This window comes from Erinaceus europaeus, chromosome 13 (genome assembly GCF_950295315.1).
Source record: "Erinaceus europaeus chromosome 13, mEriEur2.1, whole genome shotgun sequence".
Taxonomy (NCBI): Eukaryota; Metazoa; Chordata; class Mammalia; order Eulipotyphla; family Erinaceidae; genus Erinaceus; species Erinaceus europaeus.
Genome location: NC_080174.1, coordinates 93,791,294 through 93,817,383, shown reverse-complemented (window position 1 = coordinate 93,817,383; position 26,090 = coordinate 93,791,294). Strand labels below are relative to the sequence as shown.

At 40.1% G+C, this 26,090-nt stretch overlaps 2 protein-coding genes across 2 annotated transcripts in view; both read right to left on the bottom strand.

Annotated features, from left to right (window-relative positions):
* The window catches only part of LOC132542603 (zinc finger protein 345-like), a 29,981-nt gene extending 13,451 nt beyond the window's left edge, over window positions 1-16,530 (bottom strand). The window contains 5 exon segments of the mRNA XM_060205111.1: window positions 4,058-4,260; window positions 4,262-5,680; window positions 6,475-6,532; window positions 14,237-14,294; window positions 16,441-16,530. Coding sequence (XP_060061094.1) covers window positions 4,058-4,260; window positions 4,262-5,680; window positions 6,475-6,532; window positions 14,237-14,294; window positions 16,441-16,530 — 1,828 coding nt within the window.
* LOC103127923 (zinc finger protein 345-like) overlaps window positions 1-26,090 on the bottom strand; it is a 250,307-nt gene that overhangs the window by 170,153 nt on the left and 54,064 nt on the right. The gene's annotated exons all lie outside the window — the stretch shown is intronic.

Genomic DNA, 26,090 nt, shown 5'->3' with positions numbered 1-26,090 from the left:
ACTGCTTGGTACTGGAACATGAATAGACACATTGACCAGTAGAATATAATTGAGAGCCCAGAAATGAGGCCCTACACCCATGGACATCTAATCTTTGACAAAGGGGCCCAGACTATTACATGGGGAAAACAGAGTCTCTTCAACAAATGGTATTGGAAACAATGGGTTGAAACATGCAGAAGAATGAAACTGAATCACTGTATTTCACCAAATACAAAAGTAAATTCCAAGTGGATCAAGGACTTGGATGTTAGACCACAAACTATCAAATACTTAGAGGAAAATATTGGCAGAACTCTATTCCGCATAAATTTTAAAGACATTTTCAATGAGACAAATCTAATTACAAAGAAGACTAAGGCAAGTATAAACCTATGGGACTACATCAAATTAAAAAGCTTCTTCACAGCAAAAGAAACCACTATTCAAACCAAGAGACCCCTCACAGAATTGGAGATCTTTACATGCCATACATCAGATAAGAGTTTAATAACAAACATATATAAAGAGCTTGACAGACTCAACAACAAATAACCCCATCCAAAAATGGGGGGAGGACTTGGACAGAATATTCACCACAGAAGAGCTCCAAAAGGCCAAGAAACATATGAAAAAATGCTCCAGGTCTCTGATTGTCAGAGAAATGCAAATCAAGACAACAATGAGATATCACTTCACTCCTGTGAGAATGTCAGATCAGAAAAGGTAACAGCAGCCAATGCTGGAGATGGTGTGGGGTCAACGGAACCCTCCTACACTTCTGGTGGGAATGTCAATTGGTCCAGCCTCTGTGGAGAACAGTCTGGAGAACTCTCAGAAGGCTAGAAATGGACCTACCCTATGACCCTGCAAATCCTCTCTTGGGGATATATCCTAAGGAACCCAACACATCCATCCAAAAAGATGTGTGTACACATATGTGTTTGGCAGCACAATCTGTAATAGCCAAAACCTGGAAGCAACCCAGGTGTCCAACAACAGATGAGTGGCTGAGCAAGTTGTGGTCTATATACACAATGGAATACTACTCAGCTTTAAAAGATGGTGACTTCACCGTTTTCAGCCGATCTTGGATGGACCTTGAAAAAATCATGTTGCGTGAAATAAGTCAGAAACAGAAGGATGAATATGGGATGATCTCACTCTCAGGCAGAAGTTGAAAAACAAGATGAGGAACGAAAACACAAGTAGAACCTGAAATGGAATTGGCGTATTGCACCCAAGTAAAAGACTCTGGGGTGGGTAGGTGGGGAGAATACAGGTCCATGAAGGATAATAAATGATATAGTGGGGGTTGTATTGTTAAATGGGAAACTGGGGAATGTTATGTATGTACAAACTATTGTATTTACTGTTGAATGTAAAACATTAATTCCCCAATAAAGAAATAAATTTTTAAAAAAGTAAAAATAAAAGACATGCAGATGTGCACATTAGGAGACAAAGGTTGAAGTTAATCGCCTTGGAATTCCACTGAATCTACAGTGAAAGTTAGAAGACCAGACAATTCAAAACCCCCCTCTCTCTGTCTTGGGAGGATATATGTCTGAATCATGTATTTGCCTTTTCTCTCTCTCTGATTTGTCTCAGTAAGTGCTTGCCTCCCTGAAACATGACTGATTCTCTGGTAATTCCTCATGTAGAAATCATCTTATAACCACAACCAGCTGAACTTTATGGTGGGATCTCTGTCATCTTCCTCTTATTTCCCCGCTACAACCTGAACGCAGGACTCTGCAGCTTCAGCCAGGCAGAGAAAAGTTTTGAAACATGGATGGTGCTTCCCACTTCCTGACCAAGGAGCACACTAATCCCGGACCCTTGCGATGGACCAGGAGGCTGAGGTCCAGGGGGCTTTATTAAAAGTCATGGGCCACTCAGAACATACCTAAAATTCCTACCATCTTCCCACATGAAGACCCCTAATTTCATCTGCTCTATTTCTACTTTTGGATCCTGTTTATTAAACAACTTGTCCTGCTTTCTATCTTCGCAACTTTCAGTCACCAAGTTGTTATGCAGATGCTACTATGACAGCATCCTGACTTCCATGGGCAGAGGACCTCACGAATGTGTCCCAAAGTCTCACCTCCCCAGAGAGAAGGTGCCCCATTAGGGAAAGACAGAAACAGGCTGGAGGTGTGGATCCACCTACCAACACACATGTCCTGTGGAGAAGCAATTACAGGAGCCAGACCTTCCACCTTCTGCACTCCAGAAAGATCTTCGGTCATACTCTCAGGGGGATAAAGAATAGGGAAGATCCCAATGGAGAACTCTGGTGGTGGGAACTGCGTTTGCACATTACAGTGCACAGAGACCTGGGCTCAAGCTGTGGGTTCCACATGCAGGGGGAAAGCCTCAGGAGTGGTGAAGTAGGGCTGCAGGTATCTCCCTCTGCCTCCCCCTTCCCTCTTGATCTCTGGCTGTCTCTATCCAATAAAGAAAATAATTTTTTTGAAGGACGGTATAAATAACCACTATGGCTTTTGCTCCACACCGTCCCCTAGAGCTTCTCTGTAAGAATTATAATTACAGGCACTGAGCACATACAGGGTGTCTGTCACCCAGCTTGTCAATCAGGCACATCATTTCCACCTCAGAGATGCAGTTTTTGAGTAAAAACCATAAAATACTTTGTAACTCGAGTCACTCTACAGAAACCCCCCAGAGTGTATGTCTGCTTGCTAATACTGTATGAAAACTTCTTTGCTTCAAACTCCTGTGTTTCACTCTTCAGTTCTTTGCTGATTATCCCAAGAACCAAAGAAACGGGGGCTCTTCAATTGTTCGACCTCAGGACAGGGCCAGGGCTGGCTGGAAGATGGCTGCACACGGAGCAAGGCAGACATTTCACTCAGTGACCTAACTCCAGACCTGGCGACATTCTTCTTTTAATTTTTAAAAAATATTTATTCACTTTTTGTTGGCCTTTTTATTGCTGTAGTTGTTATTGATGTCATCAATGTTGCATGGGACAGAGAGAAATGGAGACAAAGGGAAGACAAACAGGAGGTAAGATAGACACCCACAAACCTGCTTAACTGCTTTGAAGAAATCCCCCTGCAGGTGGGGAGCCAGGGGCTTAGTCTCTTAGGGCTCAAGAAGACAATGGATAGTTGTTATAGTCACATTACTTGGTAATTGGGTTAACATTGAAAAGTCCCTTTGTTACGGTTTGCTGTTTAATACCCAGTATCTCGTATAGCTGTGCCACTGATTGCTTCTGTTCTACCTGGTGTAGGCTTTTGAGAAAGTCTGCATATCAAAGACTCAGACTATGCATTCAAAAGTCTGTCTGTTTTAAAAACTTTGAGACATACAATCAATTTCCCCCCTCATATTAGTGATTTATATGACTATAGTTTCATAGGAGTGTACATAAACACCATTCCCACCACCAAGACTGTGTCCCATTCCACCCACCCACCCTTGAAACCCCTCCCCTGCCATCCCGGGAAGCCAAATGTCCACCCTCCAACTCACCAGAGTTTTTATGTCACTGTCCTACTCTATATTTAGTCAGATCCTGCTTTTACTTTCCCTTCCTGATCTTCTTTCTGAACTTCTGTTGATGAGTGGGATCGTCCCATACTCATCTTTATCTTTCTGACTTAGCTCAAATAACATATTTCCTTCTAGCTCTGTCCAAGATGGGTCAGAGAAAGTGGGTTCATTGTTCGTAACAGCTGCATAGTATTCCATTGTGTGTGTATACCACAGCTTTCTCAGCCACAGGTCCTTCGGCTTTGTGCCACCAGCACTACAGCCTGACTCCCAATATTCTTTTTCTTTTTTTTTGGTCTGGTTTAGATGATGCAAAACCTTACCCTGTATTAAAAAATTTTTCTCAATGGGTACTTTGTGGTAGGGTTTAGTGAGGTGCACATGGTACCATGCAAAAGTAAGCAAATTCAACCCATGCTCCCTAACTGCAAAAGGGAAAACTTCATGAGTGTTGAACCAAAATAAAGGTTTTTGTATCTTTTTCCTCATTATATTTTTTTTTACCTTTTGTTGCCTTTGTTTTCCATTTTTATTAAACGTTTTAGGTTACTGTTACTGAAGACTACTGCAACAACTAAATGTTTTACTACACTGCATTCATAGGGTTTCTCTCGACTGTGAAGTCTTTCATGTGCCCGAAGAGTACCGGAATCACTGAATGTTTTACTACATTGTTTACATTCACAGGGTTTCTCTCCACTATGAATTCTTTCATGTCTCCGACGACGACTGGAATCACCGAATGTTTTACTATTTGCATTCACAGGGTTTCTCTTCACTGTGAATTCTTTCATGTCTCTGAAGACCAGCAGACTGCTGGGATGTTTTACTACATTGTGTATATTCATAGGGTTTCTCTCCCCTGTGAATTCTTTCATGTCTCCGAAGATGACTGGAATGCCCGAATGCTTTACTACATTGTTTACATTCATAGGGTTTCTCTCCACTGTGAATTCTTTCATGTTTCCGATGACTACTGGAATCACTGAATATTTTACTACACTGTTTACATTTATAGGGTTTCTCTCCACTGTGAATTCTTTCATGTTTCCGACGACTACTGGAATCACTGAATATTTTACTACACTGTTTACATTCATAGGGTTTCTCTCCACTGTGAATTCTTTCATGTGCCCAAAGACTACTGGAACATCTGAATGTTTTACTACATACTTTACATTCATAGGTTTTCTCTCCACTGTGAATTCTTTCATGTCTCCGAAGATTACTGGAATCACTGAATGTTTTACTACACTGTTTGCATTCATAGGGTTTCTCTCCACTGTGAGTTCTTTCATGTGCCCAAAGATAACTGGCATAACTGAATGTTTTACTGCATAGTTTACATTCATAGGGTTTCTCTCCACTGTGAATTCTTTCATGTGCCCAAAGACTACTGGAACATCTGAATGTTTTACTACATACTTTACATTCATAGGGTTTCTCTCCACTGTGAATTCTTTCATGTCTCCGAAGATTACTGGAATCACTGAATGTTTTACTACACTGTTTGCATTCATAGGGTTTCTCTCCACTGTGAGTTCTTTCATGTGCCCAAAGATAACTGGCATAACTGAATGTTTTACTGCATAGTTTACATTCATAGGGTTTCTCTCCACTGTGAATTCTTTCATGTACCCAAAGATTACTGGAACATCTGAATGTTTCACTACATAGTTTACATTCATAGGGTTTCTCTCCACTGTGAATTCTTTCATGTCTCCGAAGATTACTGCAATAACTGAATGTTTTACTACACTGTTTGCATTCATAGGGTTTCTCTCCACTGTGAGTTCTTTCATGTGCCCAAAGATAACTGGCATAACTGAATGTTTTACTGCATAGTTTACATTCATAGGGTTTCTTTCCACTGTGAATTCTTTCATGTCTCCGAAGATTACTACAATAACTGAATGTTTTACTACACTGTTTGCATTCATAGGGTTTCTCTCCACTGTGAGTTCTTTCATGTGCCCAAAGATAACTGGCATAACTGAATGTTTTACTGCATAGTTTACATTCATAGGGTTTCTCTCCACTGTGAATTCTTTCATGTGTCCAAAGACTACTGGAAGAACTGAATGTTTTACTACATTGTTTACATTCATAGGGTTTCTCTACACTGTGAGTTCGTTCATGTACATGAAAATGACCAGCTTGACTGAATGTTTTACTACATTGTTTACACTCATAGGGTTTCTCTCCATTGTCAGTTTTTTCATGTTTCCAAAGATGACTGGGTCTCTTGAATGTTCCATTACATTGTTTATATTCATAGGGTTTCTCTCCACAGTGCATTCTTACGTGTTTTTGAAGATGAATAGGATAAGTGAATAATTTGCTGTATACTTCACATTCTTGAGATATTCCAGCATTCTCACTATCTTTGCTCTCAGAGATTTTTACTGCTGTATTACTGTAAAATAATTAACAATTAATTAATGACATTTTAATGAATAACACTGTAATTGATTATCAAAATGCAGGACATTATTTTACTTAATAAGCCAGAAAATCAGACATTAGAAATAGATTTGAATAAAACATATACTGAGGGAGTCGGGTGGTAGCAAAGTGGGTTAAGCACAGGTGGCACAAATTGTAAGGATCCTGGTTTGAGCCCCCTGGATCCCCACCTGCAGGGGAGACGGATGCTTCATAGGCAGGTCTGTAGGTATCTATCTTTCTCTCCCCCTCTCGGTTCTCCCCCTTCTTTTTCCATTTGTCTCTGTCCTGTCCAACAATGACAACATCAACAACAACAACAATAACTACAACAACTGTATGAAAAGGGGTCATATGCAATTGCTACATCAGTAGAGAGCACACCATTAAAAAACTATGAGTCTCCTTATACAAGGAAACCATGCAGGCAAAAGATCTCAGTAAATTACAGAGACAAAACTTTTGAAAACACAGTAGCTTCTTAGGTGGTACATCACACTTTATTGTAAATTTAACTCTCACCTTTGTTTATTACCATGCAAGATATGCTGCCCTTTGGTGGAATGTTCTTGTATCTTTTCTAAAAGTACAAAATATAAAAAGTATTAGAAATTATACAAATAGATTGAATTCTTGATCCCTCATGAGTCACAATAAAACCTTGCTCACTGAACAGTATAGCCATTTCTACACTGGTGAACAAAAAATGATTTCTCTTCTAGTTGAAAAATTAAGGCGATTAGAATTACCTATTGAAAGAAAGTTCCTCAAATTTTCACACATCACATCTCTGTAGAGTTTCTTCTCTGAAGAATTTAATAGTGCCCACTCCTCTTGAGTGAAAATCACAGTTACATCTTCATAGGTCACTGAGCCCTAAAATATGTGCAATGTGATCATGTGAGAAAATGCGAGCAACAGCAGATTAGCCATTCAGTCTCTACTTTAGGAAGCCTGTGAATGATTGTCTCATCTGCAAACATGTCTTTGGTGACTTGAAAACCAAATACCTCTTAATCATGCTCTAGAAGGTGGTACATTCATTAGAACATTGGACTCTCCTTCACGAGGCCCTGAGAACAGAGAGATAAACCTATTCTCACTGTTCCCCCTCTATAGATTTGTAATTAGTAGATGATAAAACCTTAGTGGCTGTGTGGGAGTACAACTCAAAGGGTGCTCACACTGCCTATATAAAAGGACCAAGATCCAATAACCTAGTTCTCACATGCACAAAGGTAGGCACTCTTCACAAGTGCTGAGCAGTTGTGGATATTGTCTTCCTTATTTATAATGTAAAGTTTATATAGGTAAAGAGAATTTGATAGGGACAGTAAAGTAGAGGATAACTCGAATGGAACCTATAGCCCCTGGGGACTTAGAGCTCAAAGTCTGGTGTTTTTTCGTAGTACCTGCAGTTCTTCTCATTAAAAGAAAATAAACATTAATTTCATTTATCATACATGAATAATAATTTCACTTGATACAGAGATATAGATCTCTACTTCAATAGCCTTATTAAATTCTCTTCACTGATATAAAACACAAAAATATAAATAATAAAAAATGGCCACTGGGTGTAATACATTTTTTTTTAATATTTTACTTATTTATGAAAAAGAAGGAGAGAGAAAAAACCAGACATCACTCTGGCACATGTGCTGCCATGGATTGAACTCGGGACCTCATGCTTAAGACTCCAAAGCTTTATCATTGCGCCACCTTCAGGACCACAGGTGTAACAAATTTATAATTAAGCCACAGTGATAAAAAAAAAAAAGATGGGATAAAAAAACACATGATGAGTATAAGTTTATTAAAAATGAAACATCTCTAGCCACACATGGCTCTTTATAAAATTAACATTATTGTGGAAGCATAGAAATTATACTTTTAGAGTGATCATACCACATTAAGGCTCTCTGTAGTGTCACTGTCCAAAAAAAAAAAAAAAGTTAAAAAACGCAAGAATGTTAAACAAATAAATAAGAATTATCAGGTGCAGGGAGTCAGGCGGTGGCGCAGTGAGTTAAGCGCACGTGGCACAAAGCGCTGGGACCGGTAAGGCTCCCAGTTGAGCCCCCAGCTCCCCACCTGCAGGGGAGTCGCTTCCCGGGAGGTGAAGCAGGTCTGCAGGTGTCTATCTTTCTCTCCCCTCTCTCTCTGTCTTCCCCTCCTCTCTCCATTTCTCTCTTTCCTATCCAACAACAAAGCAACGTCAACAATGGCAATAATAACCGCAATGAGGCTGCAACAACTAGGGCAACAAAAAGGGGGGAAAAAGGCCTCCAGGAGCGGTGGATTCATGGTGCAGGCACCGAGCCCAGCAATAAACCTGGAGACAAAAAAAAAAAGAATTATCAGGTGCAGGGCATTGTTGCACCTACTTAAGTGTACATATCACCATGACACAGGACCTAGGATTGAGAACTGCTTCCCACCTGAGAGGGGGACACTTCATGAGTAGTGATACAAGCCTGGAAATGCCTCTCTCTACCCCTGTTCACTCTCCATTTCTGTATGTCCTGTCAAATAATATGGAAACAAAAAATACATTTCTTGAGCAAAAGTTCTGACACTGAGCTCAAGAAATAACCATGGTGGCAGAGAAAAGAACTGTTATCCAGTAACCTACATCCCTCTCAATTTCCCTCTATAATAAGAAGTAAAATATAATTGTTAAAAAATTATGTTATTGTATTTATTTATTTTCCCTTTTATTGCCCTTGTTTTCATTGTTGCAGTTGTTATCGATCTTGTCATTGTTGGATAGTACAGACAGAAATGGAGGTTTGAGGCTTGCTTCCCTCCTGCGTGAGGGACACTTCAAAAGCATTGAACAAGCCTGCACGTGGCTCTTTCTTGACCTCTGTTCCACTCTCCATTTCTTGCTATCCTATCAAATAAAATGGAAACAAAAAATGGCTTCCTTGAGTATTGGATTCATGCTCTGACTCTGAGTTCAAGAAATAACATGGTGGCAGAAAAAAATAAGAGGGCAAAAGAAAACTGTTTTGCACCACATGCACTTAACCCACAGTGCTACTGCCTGACTCCCATACATTTGCAACAAAATTTTTTCAAGAAATAATCTTCAAAACTGTAAATTGCTGTGAAACAAAGACATAAGACAAACAAAAATGTTGATTACTGGTGAATTACTAATGATTTTCTAAACTAAATGACCATTTTAAAAGTGGCATATACATGCTATGCAGTCTCCATCAAAATCCCTAAGAACATGTTTAAAGCAAGAAAATGATGCTGAAAGTAAATAGGTGAATTCTCTGTAAAAAATGATGTTGGAGGGAATCGGGCTGTAGCGCAGCGGGTTAAGCACAGGTGGCGCAAAGCACAAAAACTGGCATAAGGCTCCTGGTTAAAGCACCGACTCCCCACCTGCAGGGGAGTCATTACACAAGCGGTGAAGCAGGTCTGCAGGTGTCTGTCTTTCTCTCTCACTCTCTGTCTTCCCCTCCTCTCTCCATTTCTCTCTGTCCTATCCATCAACAATGACAGCAATGATAACTACAACAATAAAACAACAAGGGGAACAAAAGGGAATAAATGATTTTTTTTAAAAATGATGTTGCGGAAAATGAGTCAGTCACCGCATGCATATAAAAACCAAACAACACCATCACATGACACCATGGGTCAACTCAAAATACATAAGCACTTGGATGTTAGACTAGTCTCCAAAAAAGTCTAGAGAAGTCATCCTCAGTACAGTACATAATATCTGAATGGGAAATGTCTTCAGAGACCTGAGCTCAACATCAAAGATAAATAAATAAATGGACAAGTGAACCACTGAGACTACAACAAACTGAAAATATTTGGTATAATGATAAGACCTACCAGCAAGACAAAGAGATGCAGTAATAAAAATAAGAAAACATATTTACATAATATACATCAAAAGGATAATCAGCAATATATGTTCTCACACAACTCAGTAGAGTAACATAAATAAACACAGTAAGATGTTTAATCACAGGGCAATTAAAAATCATTCACGAGGGAGTCAGGTGGTAGCACAGCGGGTTAAGCACAGGTGGCGCTAAGCACAAGGACCAGCGGAAGGATCCCGGTTTGAGCCCCCAGCTCCCCACCTGCAAGGGAGTCACTTTACAGGCGGTGAAGCAGGTATGCAGGTGTCTGTCTTTCTCTCCCCCTGTGTTTCCCTCCTCTCTCCATTTCTCTCTGTCCTATCCAACAACAATGACATCAATAATAACTACACAATAAAACAAGGGCAACAAAAGGAATAAATAATAAAAACAAATAAATAAATTTTAAAAAATCATTCACGGGAGTCAGGCGGTAGTGCAGTGTTTAAGTGCAGGTGGCGCAAAGGGCTTGAATCAGCATAAGGATACCGATTCAAGCCCACTTGTAGGGGAGTGAAGCAGGCAGTGAAGCGGGACTGCAGGTGTCTGTCTTTCTCTCCCCCTCTCTGCATTTCTCTGTCCTATCCAACAATGACGAATTCAATAACAACAGCAAGAATAAAAACAGGGGCAACAAACAGGAAAATAAAGCATCTTCTCAGACCACAGTGGAATTAAACTAACACTTAACAATCAACAAAAGATTAGTAACAGTCTCAAAATGTGGAAGCTTAACAGTACACTTCTTAACAACTTCTGGGTCAAAGAGGAAATCAAGGAAGAAATCAAAATTTTTTGAGAGTTCAATGAAAATGAAGACACAAGCTATCAAAATATTTGGGACCCAGCGAAAGCAGACCTAAGAGGGAAGTTCATAGCTATACAAGCACACATTAGGAAACAAGAAAAAGCACAAATAAACAGCCTGATTGCACATCTTAAAGACCTAGAAGAAAAACAACAAAGGAATCCTAAAGCAACCAGAAGGACAGAAATCACTAAAGTTAGGGCAGAAATAAATAACATTGAGAATAGGAAAACCACACAAAAGATCAATGAAAGTAAATGTTGGTTCTTCGAAAGAGTAAACAAAATCTACAAACCTTTAGCCAGACTCACAAAACAAAAAGGGAGAAGACCCAAATACATCGGATAGTAAATGAAAGAGGAGATATCACAACAGACACTGCAGAAATTCAACATATCATGCGAGGCTTCTATGAACATGGAAAGATATTCCATGTTCATGGGTTGGAAGATTTAACATCATCAAAATGAATATATTACCCAGAGCCATCTACAAATTTAATGCTATCCCCATCAAGATCCCAAGCACATTTTTTAGGAGAATAGAACAAATGCTACAAATGTTTATCTGGAACCAGAAAAGACCTAGAATTGCCAAAACAATCTTGAGAAAAAAGAGCAGAACCGGAGGCATCACACTCCCAGATCTCAAACTGTATTATAGGGCCATTGTCATCAAAACTGCTTGTTACTGGAACATGAACAGACACACTGACCATTGGAATAGAATTGAGAGCCCAGAAATGAGGCCCCACACCTATGAACATCTAATCTTTGACAAAGGGGCCCAGACTATTACATGGGGAAAGCAGAGTCTCTTCAACAAATGGTGTTGGAAACAATGGGTTGAAACATGCAGAAGAATGAAACTGAATCACTGTATTTCACCAAATACAAAAGTAAATTCCAAGTGGATCAAGGACTTGGATTTTAGACCAGAAACTATCAGATACTTAGAGGAAAATATTGGAAGAACTTTTTTCCGCATAAATTTTAAAGACATTTTCAATGAAACGAATCCAATTACAAGGAAGACTAAGGCAAGTATAAACCTATGGGACTACATCAAATTAAAAAGCTTCTTCACAGCAAAAGAATCCACTACCCAAACCGAGAGACCCCTCACAGAATGGGAGAAGATCTTTACATGTCATACATCAGATAAGAGTTTAATAACCAACATATATAAAGAGCTTGACAGACTCAACAACAAGACAACAAATAACCCCATTCAAAAATGGGGGGAAGGACTTGGACAGAATATTCACCACAGAAGAGATCCAAAAGGCCGAGAAACACATGAAAAAATGTTCCAAGTCTCTGATTGTCAGAGAAATGCAAATCAAGACAACAATGAGATATCACTTCACTCCTATGAGAATGTCATACGTCAGAAAAGGTAACAGCAGCAAATGCTGGAGAGGGTGTGGGGTCAAAGGAACCCTCCTGCACTGCTGGTGGGAATGTCAATTGGTCCAATCTCTGTGGAGAACAGTCTGGAGAACTCTCAGAAGGCTAGAAATGGACCTACCCTATGACCCTGAAATTCCCCTCCTGGGGATATATCCTAAGGAACCCAACACTTCCATCCAAAAAGATCTGTGTACACATTTGTTCTTGGCAGCACAATTTGTAATAGCCAAAACCTGGAAGCAACCCAGGTGTCCAACAATAGATGAGTGGCTGAGCAAGTTGTGGTATATATACACAATGGAATACTACTAAGCTGTAAAAAATGGTGACTTCACCGTTTTCAGCCGATCTTGGATGGACCTTGAAAAAATCATGTTGAGTGAAATAAGCCAGAAACTGAAGGATGAATATGGGATGATCTCACTCTCAGGCCGAAGTTGAAAAACAAGATTAGAAAAGAAAACACAAGTCGAACCTGAAATGGAATTGGAGTATTACACCAAAGTAAAAGACTCTGGGGGGTGTCGGGGGGTGGGGAGAATACAGGTCCATGAAAGATGATGAATGAAATAGTGGGGGTTTTATTGCTAAATGGGAATCTGGGGAATGTTATGCATGTAAAAAAAAAAAAAAAGAAGAAGTAGAAACGCAAAGCAGAAATTGACTGAGTTTGGAGTATGGCACCAAAGTAAGAAAGCAGAAGTATACTAGAGTTTGCAGTGAGTACCTCCCTAATACTTCCTCTCCACTTTTCCAAGCTTTGGGTCCATGATTGCTCAACAATTTGTTTGGCTTTGTATGTTAACTCTCTTTTCAGTCACCAGGTTCCAGGTGTCATCAGGATGCCGGCCAGACTTCCCTGGATTGAAGACACCACCAATGTGTCCTGGAGCTCAGCTTCCCCAGAGACCCATCCTACTAGGGAAAGAGAGAGGCAGACTGGGAGTATGGACCGACCAGTCAACGCCCATGTTCAGCGAGGAAGCAATTACAGAAGCCAGACCTTCTACCTTCTGCAACCCTCAATGACCCTGGGTCCATGCTCCCAGAGAGATAGAGAATGGGAAAGCTATCAGGGGAGGGGGTGGGTTATGGAGATTGGGTGGCGGGAATTCTGTGGAGTTGTACCCCTCCTACCCTATGGTTTTGTTAATTAATCCTTTCTTTAATTAAAAATAAAATAAAATAAAATAAAATACAAAAAAAAGAGAGGGAGAGAGACAGAGAGAGACACCTGCAGCCCTGCTTCACTACTCATGAAGCTTTCCCTCTGCAGATGCAGAGAGGGCCTGAACAGGGGTCCTTGCACATTGTAACTTGTGTGCTCAAAAAAAAAAATATTTTTCACTGAAAATACTGATCTTCTCTGGAAGGGCTACCTCTAAGTATCATAAAAATATAGATATTTTTAAAGATCCCGGTTCGGAGCCTCCGGCACCCAACCTGAATGGCAGGGGGTTGCTTCACAGGTGGTGAAGTAGGTCTGCAGGTAACTATCTTTCTCTCCCCCTCTGTCTTCCCCTCCTCTCTCCATTTCTCTCTGTCCTATCTAACAATGACTACATCAATAACCTTAACAACAAATAATAACTACAACAACAATGAAAAACAAGGACATCAAAAGAGGATAAATAAAAAATATTTAAAATATATATATAGATAGTCATACATTGAAGATATTCTTATTGCTTCCAAGTGTACTATTTTATAAATACTTAGCAACTTTGCTTCCTTGTAAAAATTTCCATTTACTTTTTACATGTCAGAAAGATTTTCCTATAAAGTGAGAAAAGACAGATAATGTAGAACACCATTATGGTCCTCAGTGACTCAGATGGGAACTTCAGTCATGTACATCACATACATCACATTGGAGTCACTTGTCCAACTGTTCTATAAACTAGTCATGAGGTATTTTTGATTTGCTTATTTAAAACATTGATCTATTTCTGGCAGTGACTATAACTTTCATTTTCTGAATGAACTGTATTAAAAGGGGTCATATGCAATTGCTAAGTCAGTAGAGAGCATACCATTAAGAACCCATGAAGCTCCTTATACAGGGAAACCATGCAGGCAAATGATCTCAGTAAATTACAGAGACAAAACTTTTGAAAACACAGTAGCTTCTTAGGTGGTACATCACACTTTATTGTAAATGTAACTCTCACCTTTGTTTATTACCATGCAAGATATGCTGCCCTTTGGTGGAATGTTCTTCAATCTTTTCTAAAATTACAAAATATAAAATGTATTAGAAACTATACAAATAGATTGAATTCTTGATCCCTCATGAGTCACAATAAAACCTTGCTCACTGAACAGTATAGCCATTTCTACACTGGTGAACAAAAAATGATTTCTCTTCTAGTTGAAAAATTAAGGCGATTAGAGTTACCTATGGAAAGAAAGTTCCTCAAATTTTCATACATCACATCTCTGTAGAGTTTCTTCTCTGAAGAATTTAATAGTGCCCACTCCTCTTGAGTGAAAATCACAGTTACATCTTCATAGGTCACTGAGGCCTAAAATATGTGCAATGTGATCATGTGAGAAAATGCGAGCAACAGCAGATTAGCCATTCAGTCTCTACTTTAGGAAGCCTGTGAATGATTGTCTCATCTGCAAACATGTCTTTGGTGACTTGAAAACCAAATACCTCTTAATCATGCTCTAGAAGGTGGTACATTCATTAGAACACTGGGCAATAGAAAACTGTTTTGCACCACATGCACTTAACCCGCAGTGCTACTGCCTGACTCCCATACATTTGCAACAAAATTTTTTCAAGAAATAATCTTCAAAACTATAAATTGCTGTGAAATAAAGATATAAGGCAAACAAAAATGTTGATTACTGGTGGATTATTAATGATTTTCTAAACTAAATGACCATTTTGAAAGTTGCATATAAATGCTATGCAGCCTCCATCAAAATCCCTAAGAACATGTTTAGAGCAAGACAATGATGCTGAAAAGTGAATAGGTGAAGTCTCTATAAAAAATGATGTTGGGGAAAATGAGTCAGTCACCGCATGCATATAAAAACCAAACAACACCATTACATGACAAAATGGGTCAACTCAAAATACATAAGCACTTGGATGTTAGACTAGTCTCCAAAAAATCTACAGAAGTCATCCTCAGTACAGTACATAATATTTGAATGGGAAATGTCTTCAGAGACCTGAGCTCAACATCAAAGATAAATAAATAAATGGACAAGTGAACCACTGAGACTACAACAAACTGAAAGTATTTGGTATAATGACAAGACCTATCACCAAGACAAAGAGATGCAGTAATAAAAATAAAACATATTTACATGCTATATCAAAGGGCTAATCAGCAATATATGTTCTCACACAACTCAGTAGAGTAACATAAATAACCACAGTAAATGTGCAGAAAGAAATATAGTCTCTTTAACCAAGAAGATGTTTAGTCACAGGGCAATTAAAAATCGCTCACGGGAGTCAGGCAGTAGCGCAGTGTTTAAGCGCAGGTGACGCAAAGGGCAAGGACCGACATAAGGATACATTAGAATATTAATGTATAAGGAGTCTGAACCTAGCGCTGTGATTTCTGCCCAAACTTACACTAGAATAATATTAATCTATAAGGTATATGAACTTAGAATACTAAAGTGTATATATGAAACAATATGTACTTGAAATAATAATATGTACGTGAAACAATAAGTGTGTACTTAAGACATACAAGAAGTGTGAGAATATTAAGTGTGAAAGTATTCCTCTGAGTGTGAGATCTTTAAATAGGCTGGAAATATGAGGATAAGTTGTTTCAGTTTAGAGTGTTTGTTAGAGTTAAAGTGAATATTCCTGTGTGAGACTATTTTGAGTTTGAAATGTTAAAATGCTTATTTGAGTGATGTAACACTATTAAAATTAAGTGCTAAAATACTCTTGAGTTTTTTTTAATATTTATTTTATTTATTTATTCGCTTTTGTTGCCCTTGTTGAATACTCTTGAGTTTTAAGTGACAAAGGAAAGTGAAAGATAAATCTTAGAACCTTGGTCCCCAAGTCCTGCAGGCCTGAATGGATAAGTCCTATGCAGGATAAATGCCCAGAAATGGCCCTTTATCTTACCACAGGCGAAAGATAAAGTCCAGTGCAGAGCAACCTTTATGTGGCCCCCATAGTTCTTTGAAATGCCCCTGCAGGCCAGCATAAGATAAAGTCTTGTGCAGGGCAAGCTCAATGCGGCCCCTGAGTTCTCTGAAATGCCCCTTACACCAGCATAAGATAAAGTCCTGTGCAGGGCAAGCCCTACATCTGTATCGCCTGATAAAGTTAGACCTTCATGTCAGGAAGACCCCAATTCTCATTGGCTGGAAATTAACTAATCCACACCCAGCATATCCCAGGGATAAAAGCCACAGACATTCGGACATGGATGGCAACTTTGAACTGCCTGCTAGTCTGTAAATTCAGAATCCCCATCCGGCATATCCCATGGCAATCAACACACCAAAGGACAGGGAGGTGCTTGCAGATTCCCTACCAGACCAAGAAAGGAACCAGCTACTTGGAACAGAACCGGAACTGATCAGGACCAACCCAGGACCTATCCAGACCAGAATCAGGACCCATCCTGACCAGAACTCTGCCTGGAGCAGCTTGTTAACCTGAGGACATAATTTGACCTGGCCTTACCTGTGCACCTACCTGTTTTATACTGAGGAGGTATTTGGATACATAATTATAATTATAAAAATTTGATGTCAGGATATTAAGATTTCTAAACTGCATTTCAATAACATTTTATTGTTAGAATGTGATGTTAGAGTGTAACGTGGTGTTAGCTCACCATCTAGAGTCAATAAATGAGCACTGCAGCAGAATTCTTTACCCCATTAAAGTAATTAATAGTAGGGTATATTTCCGTCTATGCCCACAATTTCTAAAGCTATGCAGACCTCCCACATTTAGTACTAGTATCACACAAGAGTAAACTGTCTTAGAAATATTTCTAATTCTTTGTGCCTGTTTTCAAAGCAGTTTGTAAAAATTCATAAAAACTTACACAGAAGGGTGGGGGTACATAGCACAATGGTTATGCAAAGAGACTCTCATGCCTGAGGCTCTGAAGTCCCAGGTTCAATCCTTACACCACCATAAGCCAGAGCTGAGCAGTGCTCTAGTAATAATAAAGCAAGCAAGCAGGCAAGCAAGCAAGAAAGAAATTAGCACAGAAAAGGGCCATGTTCACATGAACACTACATCAGGGAATATGACCATAGCTGATGGGGAGAGGGGTGTATGGAAAAATTAATCAGATGGTGTCTTGGGTCTCAGTCCGTCCTTCTCCCATCCCTGTCTGCAGCGGAAGTTTCACGGGCCGAGACAAGGCTGCAGTGTCTCTCTCCTGCTCTCCCCACCCCGGTAGATCTTCCTTCCTTTTATTTTTAATATTTTATTTATTTCTCAGCAGGCAGTAGCACAGCAGGTTAAGAGCAGGTGGCGCAAAGTCCGGTGTGAGGATCCCCGTTCAAGCCCCCGGCTCCCCACCTGCAGGGGAGTCGCATCATAGGCGGGGAAGCAGGTCAGCAGGTGTCTGTCTTTCTCTCCCTTCGGCCTTCCCCTCCTCTCTCCATTTCTCTCTGTCCTACCCAACAACAATGTTAATGACAACAATAATAATAATGAAAACAAGGGCAACAAAGTGGTAAAAAATGGCCTCCAGGAGCAGTGGATTTGTGCCAGGAGCCATTTCTCTGCTTTGATAGATGATTAGCTTTGAAACAATGGAAGCCCTCGAGACAAGTTTCATTTCCCCCTGGGCAGGCCATTTTCCCCTCAGGTAGACCATTTATCAGAAACAGTGACACAACACATAGTTGTGGTAGCAAACATGATTTCATCCATTGTATGTTTCAAGGAACATTCCCCCTTTGAAGATTGCTCCCACTCCTCCTCCTCCAGCACTTCCCCCCTCCTTCCCCAAAGCCTTATAATGTCTGTGCACACAATAAAATTTAGAGCTTGATCAGAAACTTGTCTTGCTCTCGTTCTTCGTGTCTCTTGTCCCTATCATTTCAGGTCTCACTGGGTTCCTAGCCCCTGCTCACTGCCCTGCTGGCCGGGGCATTCTGGCGCCCAACGAGGGGTTGAACATTTAAACTATGAGGTTTTATTTTAGCCTTTTAAGTTGCCATATTAGAGTTCTAAGGAACAAAATCTATTAAGAGTTTTATATCTATGCTTACTCATGATAGCCTTGTGATGAGTAAAGATCTTAGTAAACTAAAGGCATAATAGTGTGCTTAAACTGTCTAATCAGTTTAAAATGCTAAAAAATGGTAAATATTTTATCATGTCAACACATTAGGTATTGACTTTCTATAACATATTGGTTTATTCTAATAAAGAGCCGTCTAAAATCATATAAAAAAAACAAGTCAATTCTAACCATTAGATCATCAATTAACTTGGTACAAGTTCTCTCCCTAAGTAAATAATTATAGGTACATCTGCACATGAAGAACTGACTGTTCATATGGTAAGATTTAAAACTAAACATTTTTAAGTTTTTATTTATGGGTGTGTGATGACTCCTAAAGTCACTCATATCCTAAAATTTTTTATCATTTTTTTACAAGCCTCTTAAAAAAATTTTAACGCTTGACCTGCCATAGTGAGAGCACTTTACTGGCTCCTACATTGTTTAATTAAGATCTTGCTATTCAGACTTTTAAGATTAATCTCCATTGATAAAAGCCAATGCTCTCTGACAGATTGATGTAATTCACCTGCCCATGTTTAGTAAACAAAAAAAACTTTTTCTCTTAGTTGATATTTTTTCTAAATTTATGTGGGCTACAGCTCAAACAAGAAAAACTAAAACCCTTAAGCTTAATTAATAATAAAAAAGGAAGGGTAATGCACCCTCCAGTATTCAGTTGGCTAAAGTGTTAATGAAGTAACATACTAAATCTTTTTAATATTTACAAAAATTCTAATTGTCCATTTATTATATCTCATTGACAAAGCCACACACTTTTCCAGTCATAGAGACATATTCTTTTTCTCTTTTTTCAACACTGGATGTCCATGTTTGTTTTCCTTTTATTATGGTGGATGACATTGCTCTTGCAAAATCCACAGAGTCCCTGTTGGCAAGTCCTTACCACAAAGGATGCCATGGCAGTATATAGTCCAGCTAACCTCACCAGCTTATCCAAGTCTTCTCTTTCTGCTGACCTACCACTGCTGACTTCATCTTTGCATGCTTATTGACTGCTCACTTTTCTCAAAATATTCCTCAATGTTCAAGGAACCTCACCTTGACTTCTAATGTGTATGCACCTCCTCTGTGTTTTGGTAAACACCATCCTATATTTTCATGTCAATTCTTCTCTACCTGGTCCTTGCCTCCTAGTTTTGCTTGTTCCACAGCTGACCAGAAGAAGAAAATTTCATCAGTTGGCGCTGACCAGAAGACCAGATGTGCTGTGTTTCTTCCCCTGGACATCACATCCACTGACTGCTTCCCTTAGACTTGCTGGTGGCACACTAGGACACTCTATATATTCCTCCCATGAATTTTTTGATAAATTACAACAGGTTATAGATTCCACCACAAATAGTCTTGAGTCACTACAGAGCCCCTTATGGGACCCTTATTAGTCTTTTGTTAATGGTTACCTTAAGACCCTTTATTTTTAATAAGATTACTGATTTTATAAAATGGCAGATTGACTCCTTGGCATTAAAACCTTTGCAAATCCATTATCACAGACTTGATTTGGCTGATAGAGGCCTGGCTGAACCTGAGGATGACTGACCTCCCTTTTGGATGGCATAAAACTCAGAATTATGCACGGAAACATCCAACCTTGGCAGGGAAAGGACACCAGTAAGGGGTGCAAGGCAAAGCACTGCAGGGGGAGGACCCTATTGTCCGCCTCTGAGTCCCCCGTGAAGCAAACCTGATTTGCATGGAGGTTGGTGTCAGCAACAAAAAATCATTTCCCTGGAAACTGTGGCTCTGCCTCCCCTCCCCAAAAAGACACCGAGAGCCTTATAAGATTCGGGAAGGTTGGTTTCTGCACCCACCCCGCGGGAGGAATCGGGTCAATACTTCCCCCCTCTGGTTATACCTGCTGTTCAGGTCCCCGCTCCTCACCTCAACTAACTGCCTCAAGTTAAATTATAATGAAGGGATGAGATGCCAGGAGCCATTTCTCTGCTTTGATAGATGATTAGCTTTGAAACAATGGAAGCCCTCGAGACAAGTTTCATTTCCCCCTGGGCAGGCCATTTTCCCCTCAGGTAGACCATTTATCAGAAACAGTGACACAACACATAGTTGTGGTAGCAAACATGATTTCATCCATTGTATGTTGCAAGGAACATTCCCCCTTTGAAGATTGCTCCCACTCCTCCTCCTCCAGCACTTCCCCCCTCCTTCCCCAAAGCCTTATAATGTCTGTGCACACAATAAAATTTAGAGCTTGATCAGAAACTTGTCTTGCTCTCGTTCTTCATGTCTCTTGTCCCTATCATTTCAGGTCTCATTGGGTTCCTAGCCCCTGCTCACCGCCCTGCTGGCCGGGGCAGATTTGTAGTGCAGGCACTGAGCCACACTGATAACCATGGAGGCAAAAAAAAAAAAAAAGCTTATTTATTAATGAGAAAGATAGGAGGAGGAGAAAGAACCAGACAACACTCTGGCACATGTGCTGCTGGGGATCCAACTCAGGACTTCATGCTCGAGAGTCCAAAGCCCCATCACTGCGCCGCCTCCTGGACACTCCCTTTGTGTTTCTATATATCGACAAATAAAGCGTTTGGGAAGTCGCGAAAGCTACTAATAATTTTATTTCTGTGAGCACAATTCTGGAGCCATAGAAAACGATGATCAAACATTTCTGATGCCGAGACCTGGCCCAGACCAGCAGCAGGGCAGCACATGAGGCGGCCGCAGTCGCTGCACAGGATCCTGCAGCGGGACCAGCTCCAGCAGGCCAGTCCCGGCAGGCCACAGACATGCAGCTGGCGGCCACCTTCGAAAGTGAACAAAATCGACTAACCTTTAGCCAGACTCACAAAACAAAAAAGGGAGAAGATCCAAATAAATCGGATAGTAAATGAAAGAGGGGATATCACAACAGACACCACAGAAATTCAACATATCATGTGAGGCTTCTATGTACAACTATACGCCACCAAGCTAGAGAACCTGGAAGAAATGGACGATTTCCAAGACTCCTACCAACTTCCAAAACTAAGTAAAGAGGAAGTAGATAACATGAACAGGCCCATCACAGCCAATGAAACTGAAACAGTTATCAAAAACCTCCCCAAAATTAAAAGTCATGGACCAGATGGTTTACATGGAAAAACCTAAGGAATCCAGCAAGAAGCTTCTGGAAATCATCAGGCAATACAGTAAGGTGTCAGGCTATAAAATTAACATTCAAAAGTCAGTGGCATTCCTCTATGCAAACACTAAGTTAGAAGAAATTGAAATCCAGAAATCAATTCCCTTTACTATAGCAACAAAAAAATAAAATATCTAGGAGTAAACCTAACCAAGGAAGTGAAAGATTTGTATATTGAAAATTATGAGTCACTACTCAAAGAAATTGAAAAAGACACAAAGAAGTGGAAAGATATTCCATGTTCATGGGTTGGAAGAATTAACATCATCAAAATCAATATATTACCCAGAGCCATCTACAAATTTAATGCTATCCCCATCAAGATCCCAAGCACATTTTTAGGAGAATAGAAAAAATGCTACAAATGTTTATCTGGAACCAGAAAGGTCCTAGAATTGCCAAAACAATCTTGAGAAAAAAGAACAGAACTGGAGGCATCACACTCCCAGATCTCAAACTGTATTATAGGGCCATTGTCATCAAAACTGCTTGGTACTGGAACATGAATAGACACATTGACCAGTAGAATATAATTGAGAGCCCAGAAATGAGGCCCTACACCCATGGACATCTAATCTTTGACAAAGGGGCCCAGACTATTACATGGGGAAAACAGAGTCTCTTCAACAAATGGTATTGGAAACAATGGGTTGAAACATGCAGAAGAATGAAACTGAATCACTGTATTTCACCAAATACAAAAGTAAATTCCAAGTGGATCAAGGACTTGGATGTTAGACCACAAACTATCAAATACTTAGAGGAAAATATTGGCAGAACTCTATTCCGCATAAATTTTAAAGACATTTTCAATGAGACAAATCTAATTACAAAGAAGACTAAGGCAAGTATAAACCTATGGGACTACATCAAATTAAAAAGCTTCTTCACAGCAAAAGAAACCACTATTCAAACCAAGAGACCCCTCACAGAATTGGAGAAGATCTTTACATGCCATACATCAGATAAGAGTTTAATAACAAACATATATAAAGAGCTTGCCAGACTCAACAACAAATAACCCCATCCAAAAATGGGGGGAAGGACTTGGACAGAATATTCACCACAGAAGAGCTCCAAAAGGCCAAGAAACAATGAAAAAATGCTCCAGGTCTCTGATTGTCAGAGAAATGCAAATCAAAACAACAATGAGATATCACTTCACTCCTATGAGAATGTCAGATCAGAAAAGGTAACAGCAGCCAATGCTGGAGATGGTGTGGGGTCAAAGGAACCCTCCTACACTTCTGGTGGGAATGTCAATTGGTCCAATCTCTGTGGAGAACAGTCTGGAGAACTCTCAGAAGGCTAGAAATGGACCTACCCTATGACCCTGCAAATCCTCTCTTGGGGATATATCCTAAGGAACCCAACACATCCATCCAAAAAGATGTGTGTACACATATGTTCTTGGCAGCACAATCTGTAATAGCCAAAACCTGGAAGCAACCCAGGTGTCCAACAACAATTGAGTGGCTGAGCAAGTTGTGGTCTATATACACAATGGAATACTACTCAGCTGTAAAAGATGGTGACTTCACCGTTTTCAGCCGATCTTGGATGGACCTTGAAAAAATCATATTGAGTGAAATAAGTCAGAAACAGAAGGATGAATATGGGACGATCTCACTCTCAGGCAGAAGTTGAAAAACAAGATGAGGAACGAAAACACAAGTAGAACCTGAAATGGAATTGGCGTATTACACCAAAGTAAAAGACTCTGGGGTGGGTAGGTGGGGAGAATACAGGTCCATGAAGGATAATAAATGACATAGTGGGGGTTGTATTGTTAAATGGGAAACTGGGGAATGTTATGTATGTACAAACTATTGTATTTACTGTTGAATGTAAAACATTAATTCCCCAATAAAGAAATAAATTTTTAAAAAAGTAAAAATAAAAGACATGCAGATGTGCACATTAGGAGACAAAGGTTGAAGTTAATCGCCTTGGAATTCCACTGAATCTACAGTGAAAGTTAGAAGACCAGACAATTCAATACCCCCCTCTCTCTCTGTCTTGGGAGGATATATGTCTGAATCATGTATTTGCCTTTTCTCTCTCTCTGATTTGTCTCAGTAAGTGCTTGCCTCCCTGAAACATGACTGATTCTCTGGTAATTCCTCATGTAGAAATCATCTTATAACCACAACCAGCTGAACTTTATGGTGGGATCTCTGTCATCTTCCTCTTATTTCCCCGCTACAACCTGAACGCAGGACTCTGCAGCTTCAGCCAGGCAGAGAAAAGTTTTGAAACATGGATGGTGCTTCCCACTTCCTGACCAAGGAGCACACTAATCCAGGACCCTTGCGATGGACCAGGAGGCTGAGGTCCAGGGGGCTTTATTAAAAGTCATGGGCCACTCAGAACATACCTAAAATTCCTAGCATCTTCCCACATGAAGACCCCTAATTTCATCTGCTCTATTTCTACTTTTGGATCCTGTTTATTAAACAACTTGTACTGCTTTCTATCTTCGCAACTTTCAGTCACCAAGTTGCTATGCAGATGCTACTATGACAGCATCCTGACTTCCTTGGGCAGAGGACCTCACAAATGTGTCCCAAAGTCTCACCTCCCCAGAGAGACGGTGCCCCACTAGGGAAAGACAGAAACAGGCTGGGTGTGTGGATCCACCTACCAACACACATGTCCTGTGGAGAAGCAATTACAGGAGCCAGACCTTCCACATTCTGCACTCCAGAAAGATCTTCGGTCATACTCTCAGGGGGGTAAAGAATAGGGAAGATCCCAATGGAGAACTCTGGTGGTGGGAACTGCGTTTGCACATTACAGTGCACAGAGACCTGGGCTCAAGCTGTGGGTTCCACATGCAGGGGGAAAGCCTCAGGAGTGGTGAAGTAGAGCTGCAGGTATCTCCCTCTGCCTCCCCCTTCCCTCTTGATCTCTGGCTGTCTCTATCCAATAAAGAAAATAATTTTTTTTGAAGGACGGTATAAATAACCACTATGGCTTTTGCTCCACACCGTCCCCTAGAGCTTCTCTGTAAGAATTATAATTACAGGCACTGAGCACATACAGGGTGTCTGTCACCCAGCTTGTCAATCAGGCACATCATTTCCACCTCAGAGATGCAGTTTTTGAGTAAAAACCATAAAATACTTTGTAACTCGAGTCACTCTACAGAAACCCCCCAGAGTGTATGTCTGCTTGCTAATACTGTATGAAAACTTCTTTGCTTCAAACTCCTGTGTTTCACTCTTCAGTTCTTTGCTGATTGTCCCAAGAACCAAAGAAACGGGGGCTCTTCAATTGTTCGACCTCAGGACAGGGCCAGGGCTGGCTGGAAGATGGCTGCACACAGAGCAAGGCAGACATTTCACTCAGTGACCTAACTCCAGACCTGGCGACATTCTTCTTTCAAATTTTAAAAAATATTTATTCACTTTTTGTTGGCCTTTTTATTGCTGTAGTTATTGTTATTGATGTCATCAATGTTGCATGGGACAGAGAGATATGGAGACAAAGGGAAGACAAACAGGAGGTAAGATAGACACCCACAAACCTGCTTAACTGCTTTGAAGAAATCCCCCTGCAGGTGGGGAGCCAGGGGCTTAGAGTCTCTTAGGGCTCAAGAAGACAATGGATAGTTGTTATAGTCACATTATTTCGTAATTGGGTTAACATTGAAAAGTCCCTTTGTTACGGTTTGCTGTTTAATACCCAGTATCTCGTATAGCTGTGCCACTGGTTGCTTCTGTTCTACCTGGTGTAGGCTTTTGAGAAAGTCCGCATATCAAAGACTCAGACTATGCATTCAAAAGTCTGTCTGTTTTAAAAACTTTGAGACATACAATCAATTTCCCCCCTCATATTAGTGATTTATATGACTATAGTTTCATAGGAGTGTACATAAACACCATTCCCACCACCAAGACTGTGTCCCATTCCACCCACCCACCCTTGAAACCCCTCCCCTGCCATCCCGGGAAGCCAAATGTCCACCCTCCAACTCACCAGAGTTTTTATGTCACTGTCCTACTCTATATTTAGTCAGATCCTGCTTTTACTTTCCCTTCCTGATCTTCTTTCTGAACTTCTGTTGATGAGTGGGATCGTCCCATACCCATCTTTATCTTTCTGACTTAGCTCAAATAACATATTTCCTTCTAGCTCTGTCCAAGATGGGTCAGAGAAAGTGGGTTCATTGTTCGTAACAGCTGCATAGTATTCCATTGTGTGTGTATACCACAGCTTTCTCAGCCACAGGTCCTTGGGCTTTGTGCCACCAGCACTACAGCCTGACTCCCAATATTCTTTTTCTTTTTTTTTTTTGGTCTGGTTTAGATGATGCAAAACCTTACCCTGTATTAAAAAATTTTTCTCAATGGGTACTTGGTGGTAGGGTTTAGTGAGGTGCACATGGTACCATGCAAAAGTAAGCAAATTCAAGCCATGCTCCCTAACTGCAAAAGGGAAAACTTCATGAGTGTTGAACCAAAATAAAGGTTTTTGTATCTTTTTCCTCATTATACTTTTATATTTTTATTTTTTTTTACCTTTTGTTGCCTTTGTTTTCCATTTTTATTAAACATTTTAGGTTACTGTTACTGAAGACTACTGCAACAACTAAATGTTTTACTACACTGCATT